Source organism: Diorhabda carinulata, chromosome 8, assembly GCF_026250575.1.
Source record: "Diorhabda carinulata isolate Delta chromosome 8, icDioCari1.1, whole genome shotgun sequence".
Taxonomy (NCBI): Eukaryota; Metazoa; Arthropoda; class Insecta; order Coleoptera; family Chrysomelidae; genus Diorhabda; species Diorhabda carinulata.
The window spans coordinates 21,828,448-21,844,514 of record NC_079467.1 but is presented as its reverse complement, the minus strand read 5'-3'; the positions used below and the strand labels follow the sequence as shown (position 1 = coordinate 21,844,514).

The 16,067-nt window shown below is 30.0% G+C and overlaps 2 protein-coding genes across 7 annotated transcripts; one reads left to right on the top strand and one right to left on the bottom strand.

Annotated features, from left to right (window-relative positions):
• Window positions 1-848: 848 nt before the first annotated feature.
• On the bottom strand, window positions 849-15,137 carry LOC130897137 (transcription initiation factor TFIID subunit 1). 5 transcript variants are annotated; one of them, XM_057805766.1, is made up of 29 exons: window positions 14,715-15,137; window positions 14,432-14,654; window positions 13,605-13,838; window positions 13,340-13,555; window positions 13,091-13,288; window positions 12,846-12,962; window positions 12,054-12,217; window positions 11,492-11,712; window positions 11,190-11,349; window positions 10,878-11,118; window positions 10,673-10,807; window positions 10,439-10,605; window positions 9,698-9,875; window positions 9,389-9,530; window positions 8,787-8,917; window positions 8,379-8,726; window positions 7,608-7,913; window positions 7,425-7,548; window positions 7,041-7,370; window positions 6,355-6,487; window positions 5,895-6,066; window positions 4,931-5,182; window positions 4,198-4,342; window positions 3,682-3,975; window positions 2,612-2,754; window positions 2,295-2,423; window positions 1,753-2,029; window positions 1,401-1,523; window positions 849-1,191 (listed from the first exon to the last, which is right to left on the bottom strand). In XM_057805766.1, exons 1-29 carry the CDS (start codon window positions 14,837-14,839, stop codon window positions 971-973), a joined length of 5,649 nt encoding a protein of 1,882 aa, XP_057661749.1. In that variant the 5' UTR covers window positions 14,840-15,137; the 3' UTR covers window positions 849-970. The 5 variants fall into 5 exon arrangements, with proteins under 5 accessions (XP_057661749.1, XP_057661752.1, XP_057661751.1 ...); XM_057805769.1 differs by having other exon boundaries at window positions 4,931-5,170; window positions 14,715-15,106; XM_057805768.1 differs by having other exon boundaries at window positions 12,846-12,959; window positions 14,715-15,099.
• LOC130897150 (ribonuclease H2 subunit C) lies at window positions 15,113-16,061 on the top strand. 2 transcript variants are annotated; one of them, XM_057805817.1, is made up of 3 exons: window positions 15,113-15,384; window positions 15,440-15,672; window positions 15,897-16,061. In XM_057805817.1, the coding sequence occupies exons 1-3, from the start codon at window positions 15,231-15,233 to the stop codon at window positions 15,921-15,923; spliced, it is 414 nt and encodes a 137-aa protein (XP_057661800.1). In that variant the 5' UTR covers window positions 15,113-15,230; the 3' UTR covers window positions 15,924-16,061. The 2 variants fall into 2 exon arrangements, with proteins under 2 accessions (XP_057661800.1, XP_057661801.1); XM_057805818.1 differs by having other exon boundaries at window positions 15,220-15,376.
• The last annotated feature ends 6 nt before the right edge of the window (window positions 16,062-16,067 follow it).

Here is a 16,067-nt window from a genome sequence, read left to right as displayed (position 1 = left end):
AGTGGTCTAGATTCTCCTGTGCTACCAGTTGTTCATGAATCAGATTCATAAAATTCCACAAATATCAATGTAATTTGCAGTCCAACTCGATGTGATTCAGCAGCTTTAAATAAATTTATATTCAACATCTTCATTATATTAATTTAGTATGTACAGTAGGAAGCCAAGGATCCGGTACAATTTAGACGGCAATGATGATTGCTTCGGATTTTCGACGTTCCACTGTATTATAATTATTAGCTACATAAAAAAAAGTTTTGATTTGTGGCATTTTTTTTATTCAATGTTATCCTAACGTCTGTCGTCAATTTAGAAGACTACAAGCTGTTTTATGCGATTGTATTGAATTTCCCGTCTTCTTTCAGCGGTGCCTTCTCATTATAATCTTCGATCTTTCACCTGTAGATATTATGTGATTATTGTTTAACCCATAAAAAATAACTCAAAAATCGAATATAAATAAATCATCCATTATGTGTAATAAATATATTAAATAAATTTATGCAGCTAACCTTATTTTATTTAATTATCCTTTAATCCCATATTAAACATATTTGCTCTTCTTAGTGATTCCTAAGAGAAATATCAATACTCGATGACTTAAAGGTATTGTAACACACTGGAGAGTAAATTTAAAAATCAATTTCAAACATCAGCAAACCTACTACTTGAAATTTTGACGTTTTTATAAATTCTGACTATTTCTGTCTGATTCATAAATTAGCTACAATATTTCCAGAATAACTTGGAAAAAAGGAAAAACATATTAAAACAAAATAGTGACTCAAATGATGAAAAGCGATACTACACTGGTATAGCCATGAACATCAACAAACCACAACATTCTCTTTATTTATAGGATTATTCACTTTTTATTGTTACTATTTTCTATGAATTACAAGCCTTCTTATATATACAATAAATTAAACTTAAATATAACACATGGCAGTAAATTAACAACCACGTGGTTTTAAAACCATATGTCACCAGCACCATCTTCGTCTGGGAGAGTTTCTTGATTTTCCTGTGGAATGTTCGTACCTTCGTCATCACTTTCACTAACAGCTAGATCATCATGAATTTTCATAGCAGTTTCTTGTTGAAGTTCAGTTTCATCGACTTTGCGAAGAGGAAGACCAGACATTAAAAAGTCTGATGGATCATAATTGGGATCGACATCTATACTTTCCTCTGTAATAAAGGAGTTGAAACAAATATTACATATGACAAACAAATAATGTTTTTAATAAATTATCTTGATTTTAAATTTATTTTAATGAACAACGAAGTTTTTTATAGAAAAAATCTACCCTATCAAATTATTATTCAATACTGATAACTCAGAAACATAAACAGACTTAACTATAAAGGCTACTACTTTAAGTTTGAAGTCTACATACCTTTGTACATAAAGGCTTCTGCATTGTCTGCTTCGGGACCCTCGTTTGGAGGATAATATCCCATTGTTCCTAACTGTACCATAGCTTCAGCAGCCTGCTGACTGTCATCATCAGCAACGACACCTTAAAAAAAGGAATATTAAATAAGAATTAATTTAAACCACTTCGAATGTAGATTTATTGTTGTACTGCAACATTCAATCAGAATCTGTCACTACAGTTGATATGGTTATTATTTTATCTAAAAACAATTTTAGATGCAGGCGGATACTACTAAACCAAAATTAGTGTTTAAACAATCTATGAAAACATAATTTTTATACTGACAAAGACGTATTCAAAGAAGATATACCTTCCATTGGCATCTCCGCTGAAATAAGGATCCCCTTAGTATCATCTTCAAATTCATGTAGAGGAACTTCATCCAGCTCTTCTTCGCTTGAAAATTGAAGGTCTTCCTCCAAAGTATGTATTTCTTCCTTTTTAGGATTTTTCTTTTGCTGTTTCGGAGGAGGAGGTAACAATGAGTTTTCGAGTGCCTGCATTCCTTCTCCTTCAACATCTATGAGGTCGAATTCGTCGACCTGTGATTTTACAGACGATAGATGATCAGGTGAGCTTGTTTGACTCTAAAAGAATATGATCGATGTTATTTAAATATTTTAATGAATAATCAAAATCTCAAAATTTGGAAGTAGTAGACTTATCAAATTTCTCATTATTTACATGAAATTAACAATTTAACTAAAAGAACAGAAACTTCAAATATTCTCCTTGTTTGAAAACACAAATATAAGTATCTAAAACAATGACATATTTTTGCTGCTTTCATTTCAATTATAAACAAATAAAAATATCAGATAATTTGAATAAATTTGAATTGTTAGAACTTACACTTCGATCTGGTTCAGCGATAGTGTAATTTTCTTCGTCTCCACCTATCCAAGATTGATCATCATCCAGCATGGCCCTTTCTTGAGCTAAACTCAATCTACTTTCAAGTTGTGTAAGGTGCTCGTCATACTAAAAATGTGATCAATATATTGGCATTGTTTGATATTATACTTTTATTAATTTTTTAATAAAATCAATTAAAATGATATACAACATTTTAAGATTTCAATAACAATTTTGTGTTACGGTACTGACACTTCAAACCCACTTTAAAAAGTATTATTTTGTGAGAATATTTAGTGCAAGATGTACTTTACCTCATCTAAAGTTTCTTTACAAGCTTTGACTAAAATTTCTGCTTTCTCAGTGAAAGTAGAATCTTTACCATTGTACAAAATGCAGTTTTCTAATATTTGTTCGACATCTAGTAAGTATTCATGCCTACTATGGTATTTATGAGCTAAAAAAGAGTGAAATCATTGTAATAAAAAAATTTTTTTCTATCTATAAAACAGACATCTGTACAAAATCAGAAAAGTCCAACCACTGAGGAATAGACTAATTCTGACTAAGACTTTTTTCATGATATAGAAATACTGGATGATACGAAAAATGTCGTAATATAAGACAATAAAGGTAAACGAGTGTGATAAATATCAAAGTTAAAATATAATTAATTACAAACTTCTCTTTCAATTTATTTGCTCGATGTTAATTTCTAAATACTTATAATAATTATATTGAATGAAGTACTACAGGCTCGAAATCTAAAAAGAAAAAATATTCATGGTTACAGTTTACATACATTATTGCATATATGCTGTTATTTGACAAAAAGTTTTAATGAAAGAACTTCACGTTTCTCTCATTGTCTCAATTTCATACTGCCCAATATTTTGAATTCTTTTTTTAATATTGATTACAATTTATTAATAATTTTTGCTGCTATGCGAAACAAATAAACTTATTAAAATTCATTTTGAAATCTTCTTGTCTAAATAAGGAAAATTATATAAACCACAACCACACACTCAATTTCAAATTAATGACATCCCTGTGCAGACGTAGAAAAGTATCTAGGAATAAGCCTTGCCATGGTAATATGATGGTCCATGTAATACTAACATATTGTAACCATTTAGGTTATCGGGAGACAATTTGAATATGAATCAAGTCTTCAAGACTGCACAACTTTCAGCTCAATTACTTGGATAATTGGATAGTAATTACATGTTCTAAGAATGAGAGGAGAAAATTCCTTTCTCCAAGTGAGAAGAGTCAAATAAAATAAGGACATGCTGTGTACTTACACAATTTCAGTTTTAAATTTCCATACAACAAGTTCTAGACTTATTTAAATTTGAATTATAGCATAAATAATAATTACCTGCCACTTTCTTTGATATTGTTTCCAAATCCATTGGTCTCTTAACGATACTGTAATAATCCTTAACTAACTTCTTATTAACAGGTTTAAGGAACGGCCATGATTCAGACATTGTTTTCAATTTTGCATTGGTCACATTTTCTAAAATGAATGTCAAAGCTACCTGATCATTATCATCTAGTAATGGGTTGATAGCTTTTTCTAATCTCATAAGTCGATCTTCTTTTTCTCCTAAACGTTCTACGCATTTGTTGAGCATTCTTTGAGCGGCTATTGTGAGACTACTTTTTGCTCCTAAAAGAATACAAATCTATTCAAGTACACTCAGAATGATAGTATTGTTAGATCAAATATCAATGAATAAAAATAAGACTAAGGAAAGAGAAAAATATAAAAAATGATACAAGATTAAAGAATACAATCTTCCTCTCTGCACAAATTAAATCTAACTAAACAAATTTAATATCTCTTTACTGTTTGCATGTTATTTTCAATCAATCATTTACAGGTTCTTACCATTATACATAGTTGAGTTCTCCACAATTTGATTAACATCTGCCAAAAATTCTTCTCTGCTCTGGTATTTTTTCTGTCTCAAATTTTCTCGTATTGTTTGTAAATCCATAGGTCTTTGAACTATCTTATAATAATCTAAAACTAACTACAACAAATATATATTTATTAATAAATCGTACTAATAATATAAAACGAGAAATGATTACAAACAACTATCTATTTAACAATAAAGGTTATGCATGATTAAAAGTATTTTAATTCCAGTAAAACCTAAATACACCTTACCAATAGCTTCTTTACAAGATACTACTGCCTACTGATGCACTTGATGAAGTTATATTTAGCAAAAACCGAATGTAGTTTTATAGAGAAAGTAAAAAACACCAGTTTATATTAAAATGCCTCAAAGTTGCAGGCATACGGAAGGGATTTTGCATAAGAAACTTGTAGAATCGAAGCATATGCTCCAATAAAGGGAACAATAATGTAATCCCTAATCCTAAAGCTTACTAAAAGTTTGTCTTCACATATTTTTTTAAGAAAAGTATTGAAATGTGAAATAGATTAAATATTTCATATAGAGAAATTGCAGATGAATACTGAAACTTGAAAATAGACAAAATGCAATAAAAAATCCATATATTGTCAAATTTCAGATTATACTATGATGCCAAATTGTTTAACCAAACGTTAGAAATCAAATTTTGAGTTGAAATATAGCAAAACTACTTACCTTTTGATTAACAGGAAACAAAAATGGCTGTACATCTGGTAAGTTTCTCATTTCATTAAGAATATTTTCTAGTATAGTGGACAGAACGACAACAGGATCAGTTCGCCTTCTATTTGCAGGCCTGTTGTGTCTTTTTAGATAATCACAATGTAAATCTTGAACACCTCTTCGTCTCTTTTTACCAAGTGCATCCTTTGGAACTTTCAACATCAAACTCTTACGTTTGATTTCTTCTGCATGCTGGAAATAATTCTTTGAAATAATACATGAGCAACAATTGAAATAAAATCGAATCTATAAAAAAATGGATATAAAAATATTATACATTCCTCACCAAAATGATTTTGATTTTTTTAAGCTTAATATTATTGAACGAAATAACTATATAGAAGTGGAATTAAAACTTAACAAACATATAATAATGTATTTTTCAATTTCAACCACCATTGTAAGAAATAGAGATATATCAAAAAATGGTTTAAACAAAACCTAGAAAACCGTGAAAATCAAGAGCATTCCTCATGTCAATAAATCTAAGAAATAGAAGGAGGTGTATTCAATAAAGCTCATGAATCCCAAGAAGCAACGTTAATGAAGATAAATATGTAAACAACGTTTGAGTTATAATGTATCATAGATTAAATATAAAATGCATTCAAAAAACTCTTGGATACTTTTATTTTGAGTTCTCAACCTGCAACACCATTTGAAATTACATACTAGAAAGGACAATAATATCTACAATGAAATTATAAATATATGTAAAATTTCAATAACTTACAAACAATAATTGTCATCTAACTAAGCATTATTCAAGATTCCAAAGAATAAACCATTTGATAAGATTTTAAGGACACAAAATATATTGTAAATATTCTCAAAATCAACAAATGGAGAGTTTCCAACAAGTTATATATCAACTTTAGATCATTAAATATCAATCACAGTTTTTATAGTTACTTACTTTCAATAACTTCCCAGATAATTTCACTTTTGTACCATCAACATTAACAAGATCTTCATCATCGGTATTGAGTTGCTTTTCGATGTCTTCTTCTTGTTCCTCTGTCATTGCCACATTTATGGGAGGATTTAGTTCTGTTGTATTTTGGTATAAGGGACAAGCTTTATTTGTCCTAAACATAATTCAAATATTTTAATTATAAATTGTTTGTCGGAGTAAATTTTGTAATTTTAATTATTCATTAAGATTAACATAAAATCCATATTCGTGAATAAATAGTCATGATACTATAGATTTTATGTTTCTAAATGAGTAATGTATTTTTTTAGAAGACATTTTTGAAATTAAACAAAATATTATGAGCTTCTGTTATATTTTTATTAAACTATGAAGATATGTAATATAATTAGTTGAAAAGGATTGATTCCATAATACCAATTAACTAAAATAATTATATTACCTCATATGACCAACATTTCCGCAAGCTCCACATTTCAACTTCAAATCTGGTTTGAACTTCGTTTTCCTTCTAGGTTTTGAAGGTGAAGATGTAATTGTCTTATTAGAAGTTGGAGTTATGGGAGTTGAAATAGCTAAAAACAAAAATAATAATAAAACACTACTTAGGATAAATGAAATAAAGAAATAAAATGAAGTTTTTAAATTCTGAATTAACTTTATTTATTATGTATGCACAAGAATAAAAAGAATGTTATGTACTGAGTTTTAAGGAGGAATAAAGATTCGTGTAGTAAAAACACGTAACAGACTATGAGTTAGAACATGAAAAACGAAGCACCATAGGATGCAGTAGATGGGAAGATAGAAGTAATTCGAGAAAGTAGATTAGCGCCAATTGCAGATAGGTTCTTTTTATATTTCTCTATCTAATACAGTTCTGTGTTTAGGAAAGTTCTAAAAAACATCGATTTTTTGATCTATTTACTGCATTGTCTAAATTTCTTAAAGTATAAAAATTAGCGAATGCATCCTAATAATTCTTCTGATTTTTTGAGAAATTGTAATGGTCAATGATCTTGAAATTTTGTATACTAAGATAAATTTTGAACAGTATCTATTATGAAAAATGTTTAAAAATACTGAATGCGCTAATTTTAAAAAATAATTCTTAGCATTGTGACTCACATTCGCTAGGATTTGGCAACTTTTCAACAGTAGTTCCTGCAGGAGGAACGATGGGAGAACTTTGAATCTGAGAATGACTTCCCCCCATCTTCTCTTTTTCTTGATTCCTTTTTATTCTTCTGAGTTGTTCTTGTATCCTTCTTTTTTCTCTCTTCATTTCTTCTTTTTGTGCCTCATCGAGAGTCGCGAACTGCCTTATGAATTCTTCATCTTTGGTGGTACGGATTTTAACATATGCGTCTATCACAACGGGTTTTCTAACTAATTCAACTCTAGTATATTCTCCGCCTTGGGGATTTCTAAATGTTCTAATTATCTTCAATATCCTTCCTAAAATAATAATAAGGTATATTTTTTTATTGTAAATTGATTAGTAGTAATTACCTTGGTTATAATTTTGATCTTCACTTTCATCTTCATTCTTCTTTTTTTCTTTCTCTTTTTTCTCACCTTCTAATATCATCTTTCTTAGCTCTTGTCTTTCTTGTTCTTCCCTTTCTAATGACAACTAAATGATAAAGTACGTATAATAAACACATTTATAAAAACCTTCAACAAATAATTTACCTGAGAACTAGTTTTCTTATTTGCTAACATGTTTTCAATGTTTTTACCCATTTCTTCAATATCTTCATCACTTTCGTCTTCAGAACTTTCCCCTTCGTCTGTACTTAAAACTTCAGCGCTAGCAAGTACTCGATTTTGTAGGTCAAATATTCTTTGACATTCCTCTTTGTACCGTTCTTGATGCTCAGCGATGGAGAACCTGTTTCCTCGAGAAAACTTATCCATGCCTTCTTCTCCAGCTTTTGCTTTTTCTGTAGACAAAGTTCTGACGACATCAATGACTTCCCATCTTGACAGTTTTTTTATCTAAGAATATAAAAAATACAAAAAATATCAGAGACAAGATACAAGCATTTTTCTGATACACAGGCCCAGAAATTGGAAAAAAATACAGAATTGGTGGTGTTTCATGGAAAAATTATTGAGCAGATTTACATGCTATAATAAAATATATAACATTAACAATGTTATATATATTCACATCTTACAAGAGTATTCGAATAGATTTTCTTCTTGGTATCCCAGATTTGGCACTGTCCCCTATATCATCTATTGCTATAAGCAACTTAACGATGCTATTGAAAAGATGCTAAATATTTTAAATTAAATATTTAAATCAAAAGAATGTACTGTCAAAATTAAATATTTGTAACAATTTTTATCAATCGAAGCTTTATCATTTAGTAAAATTTTTTTAATGATCATCTTTGATAAGATATTAGCTTTATGCATTATAATACCCAATGAAAATACAGTACTGATTTAACTAACCTCGTCTTCTGGAACTCCAAATTTTCTTAATAAAGCTTTGGCATTATTTAGAGATAACCTTCTCAAATCTGCATCAGTACCAGTTACAGTTCTCTTGGGTTGTGACTCTTGTTCTTCTTTACTTTGTGTAGGTTTGTTAGGTACGCGAACATAGCTAAATCCTTCTCCACAACCTGTTGGATCTGCAGGACCAGTAAGTTGTAGTAAGCATTTTCCCTTCATAGCTTGGATATATGCTCTTGTTGTATTCCAAGGGGCTACTTTTACTTCGTCGTCCATTTTTAATTGCATTTCTTCGTCATCGTCTTCAGCGGGAGTGAAAAGAAATTTTTCTCCATATCCAGCATCCTATAAAAAAATTATTTTATACAACTAATACATTTCATTTTATTTAAAATGATTATTTACCTTCAAACGCTGTTCAGCAGCTACCATACTAAAGTAAGCACAACATTGCTCTGGAGATACCATAGCCCTGATTTCTTCTTCTGTTGGTAGACGAAATTCTGGTTTGATAACCCACCAGTTAGAATCCATTCCTAATGTGGAAATACAAGCAGTATTTAGTAAGGAGATAAAGGCAACAAAGACCTAATGAATTGAACGAAGGAAAAAAACTATGAATAACAAGTTGTATAATGTATATTACAGGTGGATTTTGGTACAGAGTGAATGATCAAGAGGACTATGAGTGGTAATTGACAAAAACTAAGATTGAAGATCATGTATAACATAACTGAAAATGAAATAGTAATGACCACAAATATGAGGAGTAAAATCCAAGCGGCAGCATGAAAATAAATATGGTGAAACGTGGAAATTCAATAAACTCTTAATAGCAAATAGTTTAAATAAAAAAAAGGACTGTTATTTGAAGAACCACCATTTAAATTAAATATACAACTTACAGAAAGTTTTTTATAACTAATTAAAAAAAGGTAATTTGAGAATGTTTTTATAAACTAGAAAAACAAAATTATTCATTATTTTTTGAAAATGAATAGCCTTACCTGTTCTTTTGAAGTCTGCACACAATTTCAAACGTTTCCTTATGCTACTTTCAGAATGAGACGGGAAAGCCTTTTTAATATCGTCCATTTTTATTCGTCTGGGGTTATGTTTACTTTTCCAGAATAAACGATATATGAATACCTAAACAAAAACATTAAAATTGCTATAATTATAACATATTGTTTAACCTATAGAGGAATAAAAATTCTTTGGGTACATCTAATTTTACTACAAGTACCAATAGTGGTACTTATAGACCACCCTAAACTACTCTTATATAGTAAATTACTACTTCTCCTTTTACTTACCTGCAGAAAATCCCTAACGAAATTATTAGCCCTTTTGGAATTAGGACCTGGAACTTCGTACAAAGGACACTCTTGACCTGCTACATAAAGGGCATCTACTTCTCTTATATAATATTGACTGCGAGTCCTTATAATGAGGAAATCAGTTTCTGGTGGTGTATGTTCATAGATCGGGGCCCTACAACCATAATGAATTTTCAAGTGTAATAAGATAAATTACAATGTTTCACTATCATAATTTTTGAACTAATTTGTACATTCTTAGAAAAATTGGTTTGCTGAAGTTCACTTCATATGATGAACCAGTTTGAACAACCTACTAATTGTAGTACAGTGAATAAGTGAACTTGTACTACATATAATATTGATAATTTAACGAAGCAAATACGAACCAAATTTAGAACCTCACTGACACATTTCAATTATACCTGTAAAATGGAATAATTTATTTTACTTTCTATTTAAATTCATTTTGGTAGATTGGAGTTAGATTGGTTAACAATGTCTCATTGATATTCTTAAATAGGTTAAATTCTTTTCAAGTCTGTGTATTACTGTTCCCTCTCTTGAAGTGCTGTGAATTATTCTAGATGGTGTATAACAATATAAGAGCTAAAGACATAGATGGAAAATAACTTCAGAAAATATTACAATTACTAAATGATAAACCATGAGGATGAAGTCCAATCCATTTTTCTTCATTATGAAATTACCCAAAACAACCAAAAGTTTTATATATACCTGTACATATTATTTTCAATTGCTTGAATAGACTGCCCGGGATGCAAAATACCCAAAAATGGCGATGTATGAGCATATGCTGTCTCTCCATATCTATAAGTTGGCGGTCCTGAATCTTTAGCAGCTTTTCGTTTGTAATAGTTCTTTATTTTAGAACACATTCCAACCTTAAATTAAAAAAGGAGTATTACCTTATTAATTAATAAAGGGTTAGAAATATTAACATGCACCTACTTGATTCATCAATGGTGGATGTTCCTCACAAAATTCAACGAGAATTAAGTCTCCATCACGACCAGTTAGATCTTCTGGTGTTCTCATAAAGAAAACATCTCCTCCACCTGATGCCATTCTTTCTGCCTCTCGTTGCTATAAAAGTATTATACCAGAATAAACAAATAGTCAATCGAATTTTTTGAAAATAGCTCAGATTACATACCTTTGCTTTTTTCTTGATATGTTTTACTAAAGGCATAACGCTATTGGGACCAGGCTCAAAAAGAGGACCATGTGAAAATCGTTTTATAGGAGGTCTGTGGAAATTTCTTAATCTCATTTGACCCATATGAGTTTGAATGAATGGAGCTCTTAATTCCACAACTGGCGTTGAATGCTGGATTAAGTTACCACCTCCAACTTTCAACCTCAATGTGGTCTCGGAGGTTCTCGGTTGATAATATCTAAAATAATCACGAATTTTTTATTTCCCCTCAAACTATGTAATTAGCTAGTTAGGTAAGTTAAGACTTACATATCATTTGATATATTGAATGGATCTCTGTCAGGTGATTTTGGTGGAGGAGGAGGTGTATCTTCTTGTAAAACATTAATTACACCAGCTTTGCCAAGTAAAATCTTTGACTTCTTTACATGAGGATGAGGAATTTTAACTTTTACAGGAGTTGCTTGTCCTAAAGCGAAAATATATATAAAACAACAAATTAAGTTTTAATTTGTTGTTTGTTTGTTTCAAGAATAGTCATTTTGATCATTTACCGCCATACTTTAATGTATGTATAAAATTTATGCTCCTTTCACAAATTTTCTACCTACCAGCAATTTGTTTTGATGGATCAATGTCATCTGGAATACCCAGAATAATATTTTCATCGTTTGGATCTAAGGTTAATATAGATGGTTTTGGAATAGATTTCATATTCTCAGTATCCCAAATAACATCATCTTCCCATCTTCCATAAACTAGATCTTCGTTTTCAACTGGAAATATTGAATACCAAGTGTCATCTTGTTCTGGATCTTGCCTGGGTTTCAGCCTAAATCATATTTAAAAAAGTTACTTCTTCAAATACTCTCTACAATTTATAATCAATTATTCAAATAATTCTTTACTAATGCATTCTAAGGTAAAACAATCATTCATACTGTTTATTGTTTACTGCCACTATTCTATATGCGATTCAATCACCAAGTTATTATCTATATGGATCAAAGGTGAACTTGCCATATTGTAAGATTGTATCAGGTATCAGACAATGTAATCGTGATTGTATATTAGAGATAGTTAACAGTATGTTCAACCAAAATTTTCTTCAGATATGAAAATTATCATCATATTTGAATTTAACAAATAATTTGAACAATAATATTTACTCACATTTGTGGTTTAGATTTTAATCCAGGGAGAGGGGGATTAGGTACAGGCGGAAGTCTTACAGCTGTTCCCACTTTTCCAGGTTGGCTAAAAGCCTGGGCTGTTCTGTTTCCACTACTAGGCACCCAGCCAGCAGCATTTGTTTTAGAGCTCAATTTTTGTTGTACCTAGAAAAAAAGATCAAATAAAACAAACAAAATGTTATATTTCATCTTAGAAAAATTTTCTTATCACTATTTTTATTTTAATTTTGAGGTACTTGAACACCTCAAATCCAATTCAGACTTAAAACACCTACTTAAAATCCATTTTTTTTTATCTTCTCTCTTCTAAGCTTCACAATAATTATTAAAATAAGCACTATAATTTCCATATGAGAATTAATATTTTTGCATAAATAAATACTTTCGGGGCTTAATATTCAGCCTTTCACATTTGATATTCAATATTTCATTTAATTTGGATTAATTTAAATTTGTGGTGAATTCAATTTATTTAATTGACATATTGAAAGAAAATAATGTTAAAAAATTCGTTGGTGTCAGTTGATCATCAAAAAAAAAATTGTTTACAATTTTCACTTGATTATGGGTAACAATGACCTTCATTATTTAATAGAGTACAAAAAAAATTAATTCAAAAGTTTTGGCTCACATTTCTATACTATTTTAGAAATTTTAATACAACTGCATGTAACCTCAATATTTTTTTAATATAATTTCCTCAATTTGGTTTTTTGTGTGTGACAAAATGGGTCAAGAACAAAAAAATATTACCATTTATTCTTGAACTTACTTTGTGCTTTATATCATTACCATCCCACACAACATCATCTTCCCAATGTAACTGAGTCACCATTAAAAATGCATCATCTGGAAAGCCTTCTTCTTGATTTTCTTTATTATCTTCCTTCTTATGTAATACAAAAAACAGTAAGTAGTTGAAATATTAAATCACTTTTATGTGAAGTTATTTTAATTTACCTATTTACGAGATAGTGGATTTATTTAAGAAGTATTTTAGAGTTATACCTCATTTACCTCACTCTCAGTATTTTGATTCCCAACCTTGAACCCATAATTGAAACCATCTCCAGTTTCAGGTACTTCAAGCATATCATACCAAATTTGAGCTGGCCCGAAACGCCAGTCTGCAGCTTTTGGACCAGTCTCATCTTTTTTTTCAGAATCATGTTTATTATCTTCATTAGGAACCTCAGCTGGTTTCAAAAATAACTCCTAAAATTATTTAGATACTTCAATAGTTTACAACATTACACAATTACTAACCTCATCATCGTGCATAGTATTCTCAGGTTTTGCTTGACCATAGTCAAAGAACCATCCCCTGTTCTTAGGTTTTTCATCATCAGAATTTGAATCAGTGTCATGTTGATTCATACTTTCCTTATGTTTACGTTTCTTTCTCTTTTTTCTTACATTTTTCCAAATATTTGGCAAACTACTTGGTTTACCGGGCCCAAACAACCTTGAAAACCTTAAAACCTAACAGAAACTATAACATTATAAAATTTTAGGATTTTGATCAACTTACCTTGCCATGCCTAAAATCTGGAAACAATTCAGTAACATCCACATTTGCATATTTTGATGGTAACATAGCAGCCAATGGGGTTTCTAATTTTTTTCTTTCCATCTCCCCAACTTGTTGGTGTACTTCTTGTACTTTTGACTCCTTACTTGCAGGTACAGGAGGAGGAGGCATAAGTTTCTCATCAATTTGTACTCTTTCATCATCAGCATCATATGAATCGTTAGCACCTTGAGACTAAAAATACATTTTTTTGTTAAAAACTATTTGAGCGTATTCCATTGTCAATATACATGTTATATCGCCTGTTGTTTAGAAAAAAATTAAAATAACTGTTTCTTAAAATTCATCTCTAATAATGTTTTCAACATTTCTATTGGATATTGAAATACCTAACTGAATTTTTTAAGGAAGGTAAATTGTAAATAATTTCTGAATTATGTGGAATATTTTGGAAGTAATTAATTGCTGAACCAATCAAAGGTGCTCTCAAATTCTCACAATAATTTACTACACCAAACATTTTCTTTTCTCTTGTCTACCAAATACTAGTGCTGCCTTTAAAGCATTCTGATAAGGATATTAGAGGAAAAATATTTAACAGTACTGACACTAGTGCAGCCTGAATCATGAACAGCACCTAAGGCACAAAAGTCCTAATCATTATATAAAAATGAGTTGAATAATTGCTGCCCATTTACTGCAATGACCCTTTTGGAAAGTGCCTTTTCAACGTTTGATGAGCAAAAATACTTACCCTTATACCAATCTTTAAAGTTCAAATAAGTACACATTTTTTTGCAAATTTCAAATTACAATGAAGTACTCACATCTTCTTCAGCTAGTTCATTAATATCAAAGAAATCTTCTGCAGAAGGTGACTTTGTATCAATGTTAAAATTATCAAATTCCTGACTATTTTGAGAATAATAAGCACTATCTTGTGACAGTTTGAGTAATTCTGAAGATTCATTTCTTGAGAAGTTTGTGTTTTCAGGATCACTATCAATATCTTCTTTTATGATTTCTTTAACAAATGAACCAAATCCTAACCTAAAATGGAAAAAATCAACTGTAATTTTTATAAAGCACATTAAAGTGCCGTCTTCTTACTTTCCGAGAGAAGCAAGATGTTTTTGTTCGGAAGAATCGAAAACATCACTTTCCAAGTTCCCACACTCGTCAATATTACCAAAAAGTATTCCTGTAAGGATACCTTCGTCGTCGCTCTCACCCATGTTTATTCATCTATTTAATGTTTATAACAACTGTGGTCTGTGATAACAACTCAAGTATTGAGATTTAGTACTACTGGTTAGTTCTGATCAATTTATCTGATCTCCTTGTTGACGTAGAACATCAAAGATAACTTTAGTAACAATCATTAACAAACGACTACTTGAAGAAAAATCATTTTAAATAAATAAGAATGTCTACAACATTCAATGTTTGATATAAATTGTCGAATTTGATATTTATATTTAGAAATGATTATTTTTGGCCACCACTCAACTCGTTCTCCAACTACAACTGACTGTACACAAATACCATAGATAAAAGACTAGTTAATGGTTTAGAGGGATACTACGCTGGACATAAAAAGAAGAAAATATAAACCGTCAGTCCAAAATGGCAACGATTCATATAAATAGCGGGAAAAATAATTTAGATTGTAATAAAAAAACTAGTAATGTTCAAAGTTTACCATTTAAAATTCATGCAGATTGTGATGCCAAAGTTGAAAGATATTTCAATAGTAATATCAGCACCAAAAAGTATGGAAGTAAGTACTGACTCCTGATTTTTGTACTAATAAGTTCACATCACCATTGTTTCAGCCTTGCATGCTTCCTTTAGAGGATACCCTTTATCTGGAAAAATAATAGATCTACCAGATGGATATGTCGGAATTGTTTTACACGAAAGTCTACGACCCGAAACTGACAAATGTGAAAGGAAATTTCATGTTACCAATAAGTTTTTAAAAATCACGCATTGGAATTGGGATAAAGAGCCTAGCGATAATGATATTATAACTCAAGCACTTCAATGGGTTGATATAGCAGAAGTTGTAAGTTTAATAATTCAAATCTCCAATAGAATGAATATGATTAAAAATATGAGTAATTGTTTTCCCCAATTTAACATAGAATTTTTATGTCGAACCTTTTATATGATCAATGTACTCAAAAGAAGAATATCATTTTCAGGTTCAATATAAAGCAAAATGAATTAAATTCTTTCAAGCAATTAGTTTAATTTCTCAGTAAATACACTATTCTGTACTTGTTCCAGCTACACAGCCCAATAATAGAAGAATGAAAGGAAGATGGATCAAAACTAGCTGTTTTGATTCAATTTCGGATTCAAATGTGCCTTAGAAATGTAAATTTTTTTAGATAATCTAGTTTAAAAAAGGTCAAAAATGTAAAATAAACAATAAACCAAATATAAAAAGTACCTTAG

Excerpts from the sequence above, each read along its gene's own strand:
- LOC130897150 (XM_057805817.1), top strand. The coding sequence starts at position 15,231 with ATGGCAACGATTCATATAAATAGCGGGAAAAATAATTTAGATTGTAAT. Across the intron at positions 15,385-15,439 it reads CAGCACCAAAAAGTATGGAA|CCTTGCATGCTTCCTTTAGA; the intron begins GTAAGTACTGAC and ends CCATTGTTTCAG. Across the intron at positions 15,673-15,896 it reads GGGTTGATATAGCAGAAGTT|CTACACAGCCCAATAATAGA; the intron begins GTAAGTTTAATA and ends TACTTGTTCCAG.
- LOC130897137 (XM_057805766.1), bottom strand. The coding sequence starts at position 14,839 with ATGGGTGAGAGCGACGACGAAGGTATCCTTACAGGAATACTTTTTGGT. Across the intron at positions 7,371-7,424 it reads AGATCAAAATTATAACCAAG|GAAGGATATTGAAGATAATT; the intron begins GTAATTACTACT and ends TTATTATTTTAG. Across the intron at positions 2,030-2,294 it reads TCGCTGAACCAGATCGAAGT|AGTCAAACAAGCTCACCTGA; the intron begins GTAAGTTCTAAC and ends ATATTCTTTTAG.